Consider the following 8,298-nt stretch of genomic DNA (forward strand, 5'->3'; position numbering starts at 1 on the left):
ATATTTGGACATTAAATGCTAAAAATGCAAACGATGCCTATTTTTGTAATTTTTATTTTTTTGTAAAACAAATTTAATTACTAACAATTGTAGAATTAAATCCTACATGCAAAATGCGACATATTTTTGTATTTTATTAATTTAACAAATAAACATGCACAGACAAATACAAATAATTATTCAAAATATCACAGAATATCACAAAATTGCACACCAAGAAAAATTACTTTATTTTTGAATTTTTTGGGAGTAATTCTCATATAGGGCAAAAATCACGTGCTTACAATAGGTTGACTGATAGTAGTGTGTTTCTCCTAGGCTTACCAGTAGTACTAGGACTATTTTTGTATTATCTTAGTCATGATTCTTTATTATTACATGTGTCATTTACGCTCGTTGCCATATTACATTGTTGTTACCATTATTTGCTACTTGGTTGCTTTACCCTATCTCCACTGTTCCTTGAGCCAAGGGCCTATTGGAAACAACATCTCTATCTTTATAAGGTAGGGATAAGGTCTGCATACACACTACCCTCCCTTGACCCCATTTATGAGATTATACTGGATTTGTTGTTGTTATTGTCAACCCTTCAAAATAAATACTTTTCTCAAACAAAGGCAGATCTAGAATTTAAGGTACCGTCCCAAATTTATATACAATATGAACTAGGTGTGAACCCGTACATAATGCTTTGGATCCGCCCCTAATTATCTCAAACCACCCCCTCCCCTCCAAAAAGAAAAGCATTTTTTAATTTTAAAAAGCTTGTGTACCAAACACGTCTAAAGTCTTGTAACTTCATCCATTCAACAATCCACTACTAGTTTGGAGCACTTGTTAAAAATACAGACTTGCAGGAATGCATTTTTATGTACTCTTTACTTCTTCAAAAATTTGCAACTAGAAATTGCAGTTGAAAAAGTTCTGAAAAATGTTTTCAGAAACATACAATTGCTCAACACCAGAACACTAGGCATATGATTTTAAGCAAAATTATGCTTTTAACATACTGGTCTAGATTAAATATGGACACAGGAAGCAAAATAAGCAGGCATTTTAACCTACTGCATCAACTGGCCAAATGAAGGTAAAAATCTGTGCATCGTCGGAAGGCAAAACATGTTGGCTGCAATGATTATACTCAAAACCTAAATCTGGCACAGACGCCCTAATACGCTTGGCCGGAAACATAATCTCCTCAAATGAACAATTTCCTGAAGCAAGTAACAAAAAGCGATAACTTAAATCCAACCTAGTGCAAAATGAAAATAATGGGTAGATATTCTACTGTTATGAAAACGCACCTCTGTGTTATCATGATCATACTGAATCACAAAGAGACATCTGCAACCCCTTATATCATGAAATTTCTTTTGAATTTCAATAACACGTGCTTCAACATATCTAGCCTGGTCCTTCCTCTCCTAGTTAGATCAAAATAACCAAAATATAAAGTTAAAAGCATCCTGCAACGAACCAACATATCTGCAACTCAGAGGCCACCACTGTGAATATCCATATATTCTACTTTTTGTGATCTCATTCTTAGACCCTCTATCAATGGCACTACCCAAAAAATTATTTCCCCTTTTTACCCCCTGAACAACGGGGAAAGAGAGCCCAGTGGCAGAAAGGGGTACCTGGAAGCACAAAGCAGGATCCCCAACCCTGACTTTGTTACATTCTGAACTCTCAAGAGGTACAGATCGTTCCCGGACGGACTTTCTTACGTTTATCCACTCATCCTCCTCCGATCCAAATCCCGCAAATCTCACAAGAACTTCCTGCAGCACATTGCATTACACCAAATGTCAAGCAACATCCACTTCCTGCGTTCTAATTTGACCAAGTATTATTTCTACCATCTCATTCAAATAAGCAATGTATTTGATTAATTTGAACTACTTACAGGTTCTCCTGAGCTAAGATAACGGTGTGAGATAAATGTATCAACGTCATACCTGTCAAACACTAAATTAGTCCCTTACAAAGAAGTGCAAATATTTTACTTCAACAACCTCACAATAGATGCATTGATTCAAGTGAAAAATACTAGGTATCGCCAAAACATTTCCATCCTTGACCTTATCACAAAAAAAAAAAAAAAAAAAAAAAAATCCATCCTTCAAAGAAATTATATAGTTTACGGAAATGGATACCTCCTACCCTTTCTTTTGCTCCTTTCCTTTTAAGCGGGATAATATTGCCCTGATTGTCAATAAGTCAAAGAAAAATTCTTTTGAAAGTCTTGAAATTCAATTTTGAATAGACAGGTAGCTTACTAAACTACTTGTTCTGATTGATAGTTATCTGATAAGAATTTAAGAAGCAGCTCCCAAATAAAAGGCCTGGCACTCAAGATATCAATTTTGATCTAAAAACATCAGTTTCATGAATAAGTCATTATTCTGGAGCAAAGACCTCTATGATCCTGGATAGTTTTCGGCAGCTCCAAGGGACAATATATTAGGTAGCCCTACAAGATGCAATGACCTATGAGAATATGACAATTTCTCAGATGTTTAATCACCATTTAGCAGTAAATTATGATAGTAGGCTTCGACAAGTTTTAGCCATAAAAAATGGCCACAGAATAAAGTGTAAGAACTTCAATACATTTCCCTAATATCCACCATATTGCATGTTTATAGGGATGGAGGATCTTAATGCAGTTCCCAAAAGAAAAAACATAAAACATTTTTTGCAACCAGCAGTCATTGACCATTATCGAAGGGAGAAGCACCAATAAGTAACTTAGAGAACTTCTATAAACAAAGAACAGAAAAGTAAGATATTCAAAATGGATGTTATTTTCCAGAACAATGTCATTCTTATGGAATCCTTTGAGCTATTCAATCCGCAAGTAGTTGCATCGGCATCAGTGTAGCTGTTCATCGGTTAAGAGAAGCTTTCTTCTTCTTTTGATTGTCTCTTTTTCTTTATTTTTTAGACAGGTCAAAGAAAAGATAGACTAGAAACAGAAATATGCAAACAAGATTTCATTCTTGCATCTTATGTTAATGGCTAAGCGCAAAAAAGGTTGAAAATGCATCCAAGATGAAAAAGCATCTAAACGTTAATGCTAAAATGGCTGATTATCCAGTACTTATTTCTGATTGAAGAAAAATAGAGTAAGCCTTTCTGGCTTGCTAATGTAGACTTACCATGCCCCATCTGTTGAAGACCTAGCCTCAAATTCTAAGTCTGACAAATCTGGAACCTTTTGCCCTGGAAAGGAATTTATTGAACAATGTAAGTGCAGTTTTCTGACAAAAGAACCACAGATTTAACTGCTAAGGGAGCATAAGTAGCACTAATCATTTGGCAGAAGAGATTTAGCTACCAAATAAAGGAAACATATGCCTAGATAATTCTTTATTTGGCAATTACTTACAAGATTCTTATCAAATCAGTATGCATTTTTAGATGGAGGAAAACCAACAAAAATATCTCTTTCGCCATTGATAGTCAATGTGAGCGGAAACGTTACTTTAAAGAGATGTTAAGCCTTCCATTAGAGTTGATAAAAGTGATTGACAAGAATAGGAGAATTAAGTAAGAAAGAATGAATACAAGGGACAAAGTAGTTTGACTCTCTGTAGCTTGATAAGCAAAAAAACTTAGAAAAGGAAGAAAGAAGAGGACCAAAAGGAATTGAAACAAGTTGCTTCTTCTTTGAGAGGACTTGTGAAACAACAGTAATTCAGGGACGATTATGAATAGATAGAGAAGGATACAAGGTGTGCTATAAATTTTCACTCCCAGCTAATAAGAAGTTCAATCTCATGCAGAATTATCACAGATCATACAACTGTCGGCATAATGTAACTAAAATTGTTGAATTTTGTGCTTGGTGTTTGAAATACTAATCACAAAAAAAGCAACTTTGAGAATCCTTCAAGGGTAGTGCACTATATAAATGAGAAAGAGGAACAAATCCAGTTATACTAAGATACAACATTAATAACTGAAAGGCAGAATGACTACAAGTTGTTCCTCATTCAGTAGCATTGTACAGTTTAATTCAATAACCAGTTCAGAAAAGCTGTGTGATATCAACTAATGCATAGCTCTGACAAAATTTCTTGATTCATAATTAAGTCTATCCCTGATCTTGTGGATACCAATCTAATATAACCTCAAGCTGAATCTGGGAAGCAGAATAATTCTAGGAAGTCTAGAAAAATTAACAAATTTTTTTTCTGAACTAAGAACACAAAAACAATTCTTTGAGATAGTGATTATTGGATATGAAGGCATCAAAGGTCCTTAATTTGTATGCATGATTAACTTATCGTGAGAAGAGTAACAATTATAGTGTATTAGTCTCAACTCTCACTTTTAAATGGTAAGGGAGGAAAGTAGAAGAAAAAGGGAATTTCTGCACCTGCAAAACAATGTCTCATCTAATCATTATGTCAGATATCTACTTTCATAAAGTAAACATAGATCAACAGAGACCTTCAGGCATATGAAATGTTTGATTTGCTTTATCTAAAGCACATTCTTCAGTCACATCAGGGAGTTTCCTCTTGGCCTCTGCTGAATTATCCTTTGAGAGACAACTTCGCTGCCTGTTCCAGAACCAAGTTTGGACCTAAATTCAAGTGAAATAGTATAACTTAGTTCTATATGGACATTCAACCAAGAATATCTGATCCTGGAGTAAGTATGTCAAGCTATGAACCTCAGTCCATTTCACGATCAGTTTTCCTGCACGACCTTTAGAGTGGCTGTAAACATGCCAAAAATGTGTTAAAAGTCAAATGTATACAAAGTGATTTTGTTGATTATTCAACAAGAAATGCAACTTGATGCAGAAAGTGCAACTCACCTGAAAGCCTGTGCCAATTTCTTGCAGAATTCTTGGTCACAAACTTGTTCTCCTGATTGTTTAAGTTCTTTCTCCATTTTCTCAATCTGCTTGAATTAAAAAGAGATGTAAAAAAAATTACAATTTAGAAGAGAGTAACTGAAATTAGAGTTGTTTCTTCCAACATGTGTTCTTAAAGCTGCAGATAAATTCCAGATGATGATTAATTCACAATGCCCAAAGAAGCCAACGGAGATGTGGATAACTAGTCAAAGCTACATATCTCTAATATAAAGTTTCACCTTTCTCGAAAGTCAAAACTCAACATAAATAAATCATAATGTGAAGTAACAATCAAGATAAGAGCCATAGCCACAGTCACAGCCACAATTGGATTCAAGAAACTTTTTCTTTGTCTTTAACAAGTTCTATCACCCCTGCCATATAATGATTCCAGATGTAGAAACCAAGGCATGAAACATTCTAAAGCAACTCAATAATGCAATGCTAGAAAATTAACCGATCATACATTCACAAACTCAAAGAAGCAAGTAGAATTGGACGCAACTGCTCAATCACTATGATCCACAATGTGAGCGGGCAGAATTGATAAAATTCACAATTACAATAAAGCATGACAAACAGCACAAATATAAACAACAAGCATGCAATTCTACAAGATCTTGCATGATAGGTATAGTTTTATAAGCCAATTAATCAACTACCCTCTATCCCAAAATAGTTAGGGCAGCTAGGCGAACTCCCTGTTCTAATTTCGCTCTATTTAGGTCAATTTTGTTTTGATACTCAATAAGTAGTCTTATAAGGCAAATTAGAGATTCCCTAAATCTCATACTCGTCCCTACACAGACATAAAGACTTCTAGTCAGACTAAAAGACTCCTAACAACCACCGAACCTAGTATAAGTGTAACAACATCTAAGCTTTAATCTAAACTAGATAGTATTATCTATATGGATCCTTTGCATTTTGGTTGAGTTCTTAGTTGAGTTCGCATGGATTCTAAAGATGTAGGTCTTTGAGATAACTTCCCTTCATGTGATTTCAAATCTATCTTCCTTTTAATATCCTCAATCATCTTATTCTCACACGTACAGACCGGTACATGACCAAATGTCCAGCCAACCTTCTTTAATTTTGTTGCTACTCGCATCCACTGTTGGGTGTGATCATTACTAATTTCTCCAATCTGGTACAAATGTAAATCCATATTAATATGCATATTCATACACCATCCATCTTGTTAATATATTGGACTTCTAAGGCTCAACATTGACTTCCATATATTACTGCTGGTTGCACAAACGTATTAAGTAGTTTCCTACACCATAATTTCTAAATTTTAATTCTGATTAAGTAAAAGGAAATATATACCCCTTTAGCTAGATTTTACATGACTTCTAACTTATACTAGCCACCAGCAGTCCTGCATGAGACAAAAACAGTTTTTCACTTCTTTTTTTATTTTAATGATAAAAAGGAGACTTTACTCATGTAAAACCAATAACCATTCCGAAAGCCAAACCAACCGTGTGATGTATAACACAAACTACATCAACCTCACTTGTTTGTTCATCAACAGCTGAGTGTCACTGTTGAATATGTTAATTATTTCATGCTCTAGACCAGCAAAATAGTCATACATAAATACAAGTTTCAAGCTAAGACAAAGGTTCTGGAATTGCAACTCTGTAGCTAAATAGAAATGCTATACACATAACTATAAGCACTCTCTCTCTCTCTCTCCCTCTCTTGTGAAGAAGTATGCACCAAAAAAATGGTGAATTTTGTGACCACCTCATCTGAAAAACTTAATTGTTGAAAAGGGAAAGCTTTTATTTATGTCTTTTTTTGGTTGTTGATGGGTGATGACTGATGAAGTGATGATGAAACTAAAACCAAGACCTCTGCATTGCATGCTCTGATGCCAAGACATAAAATGTCAAAATACACATAAACATCATCTTAATCAAATTTCTTAAGAACCCATAAAAAGCGAAACCTTGAGAAAACAAGAAAAAAATGGGAAACAAAATTCGGAAAAAGGAAAAAGCACCTCAGCATCAGTAAAGCCAGAGAAAGGTTTTCTGTGTCTGGGACGAAGGTCCATTACCCACAGATTTTGTCAACACCTTTATAGGATCAAAGGGTCATTGGGGGTTGAAAAGCTATTTCGCAGTTTCTGTGACTCTGGGTTTTGGGCGCCTTCTCTAATTCTTGCTCTGTGTGTGTGTGTGTTTTCTTTCTAATTTTTTCCCTGTTTTAGTGGGGCGTGTTTGGTTCCCTTTAACGGGTTCAAATAAGAATGACAGAAATATATATACTCTATAAGTAACTTAAAAGTGAAAAAGAATATATTACAGAAATGAGATGCTGAAAATAACATTTCTGGAGCTCCTTTTTAGGTAATTTTTTGGAACCTCCAAATATTTCATTGATGGTATGTTTTTTACTATTTGGGAACTTTGAGGACTAAAATGATCCTTTTTTTCTTTTCTTTTTTTGAGGTTGGATCTGTTCTATTTTGTAATCTAGTTTGAAATTATTCTAACTTATTCAATTTAATTCCCAGAAATATGATATTTCTTTTTATAGAGCCTTTTTTTGGTCGGAAAGATAATTTGCAATAACTAAAACATATGCGTATAGAGATGAGGGTGCTCAGGTTGCACCCTATTTCTAGAGCCAATTTGGCATTCAATCCTTGGTTGGTCGTAGAAAAAAATGAAAGAAAATAACCTATTAAGAACACAAGTTCTTGGAATGTAGTGGAAAATTCCCTCCCTTCAATCGAATATTAATAAATTTTGTGGCACTCGAAATTAAAAATTCAAGTGGTCCGTGAAGGTTAAATAAGACTTGTGTTAAGCAAACAGAGTAGTCAAGCCATAAAGGCAAAAAGGCAAGAAGTGATTTTCATTCGATCGATGGTATCAATCGTACTTTCACTGATTCTGATGGAAGATAGTGTTCAGGTTATGCACCAAGTACATACATAATTTTGCTTTGGCATAAGTACACGCACAATTCAACTATGAAAAAACTCTCTAGGGTCTAGAGAGAGATATGCTTAGGAATTTAAATTTTTGTTCGGCTTATGATGTTAAAATATTGAATTATTTGTATGTACATGACAAATAGTTATCTTAATGCAAACTTAATTAAGAACAGGGCAAAGTAAACAATTCATATATGCAATACCAATTATACTCTTACATTATATACTGTGTTAGCTAGGAGTCTTTCTGCTCTAATTAGAGATATTTTGTATGCCAGTGCATGAATAAGCATGATATTTATAGCTAATCTAGAGTTGAAAGATCCCTAATTTTTGCATTAGAGGACATATTGTTTGACTCAAAAGATACTAAAACCTTTTTGAACAAATCAATCAAAGATGAATGAGTAAATTTTAGTCAAACATAATTAATTCGAGATCGAAATGTTAACAACAACGATTG

The 8,298-nt window shown here is 34.3% G+C and overlaps 1 protein-coding gene across 2 annotated transcripts; it reads right to left on the reverse strand.

Moving 5' to 3' along the window:
• Positions 1-812: 812 nt before the first annotated feature.
• Positions 813-7,122, reverse strand: LOC107785022 (protein SAWADEE HOMEODOMAIN HOMOLOG 2-like). 2 transcript variants are annotated; one of them, XM_075251041.1, is made up of 10 exons: positions 6,894-7,122; positions 5,964-6,026; positions 4,838-4,923; positions 4,691-4,736; positions 4,465-4,600; positions 3,168-3,231; positions 1,913-1,964; positions 1,644-1,787; positions 1,308-1,427; positions 813-1,217 (listed from the first exon to the last, which is right to left on the reverse strand). In XM_075251041.1, exons 1-10 carry the CDS (start codon positions 6,945-6,947, stop codon positions 1,152-1,154), a joined length of 831 nt encoding a protein of 276 aa, XP_075107142.1. In that variant the 5' UTR covers positions 6,948-7,122; the 3' UTR covers positions 813-1,151. The 2 variants fall into 2 exon arrangements, with proteins under 2 accessions (XP_075107142.1, XP_016461727.1); XM_016606241.2 differs by lacking the exon at positions 5,964-6,026 and having other exon boundaries at positions 817-1,217.
• Between the last annotated feature and the right edge of the window lie 1,176 nt (positions 7,123-8,298).

This window comes from Nicotiana tabacum, chromosome 1 (genome assembly GCF_000715075.1).
Source record: "Nicotiana tabacum cultivar K326 chromosome 1, ASM71507v2, whole genome shotgun sequence".
Lineage (NCBI taxonomy): Eukaryota > Viridiplantae > Streptophyta > Magnoliopsida > Solanales > Solanaceae > Nicotiana > Nicotiana tabacum.

What these genes read in the sequence shown, in the direction of transcription:
- LOC107785022 (XM_075251041.1), bottom strand. Translation starts at nt 6,947, where the DNA reads ATGGACCTTCGTCCCAGACACAGAAAACCTTTCTCTGGCTTTACTGAT. An exon ending in CTGGCTTTACTGATGCTGAG is followed by an intron (nt 6,027 to 6,893) that starts GTGCTTTTTCCT and finishes CATTTGTACCAG; the next exon opens with ATTGGAGAAATTAGTAATGA. An exon ending in TAGCAACAAAATTAAAGAAG is followed by an intron (nt 4,924 to 5,963) that starts GTTGGCTGGACA and finishes TAATTCAAGCAG; the next exon opens with ATTGAGAAAATGGAGAAAGA.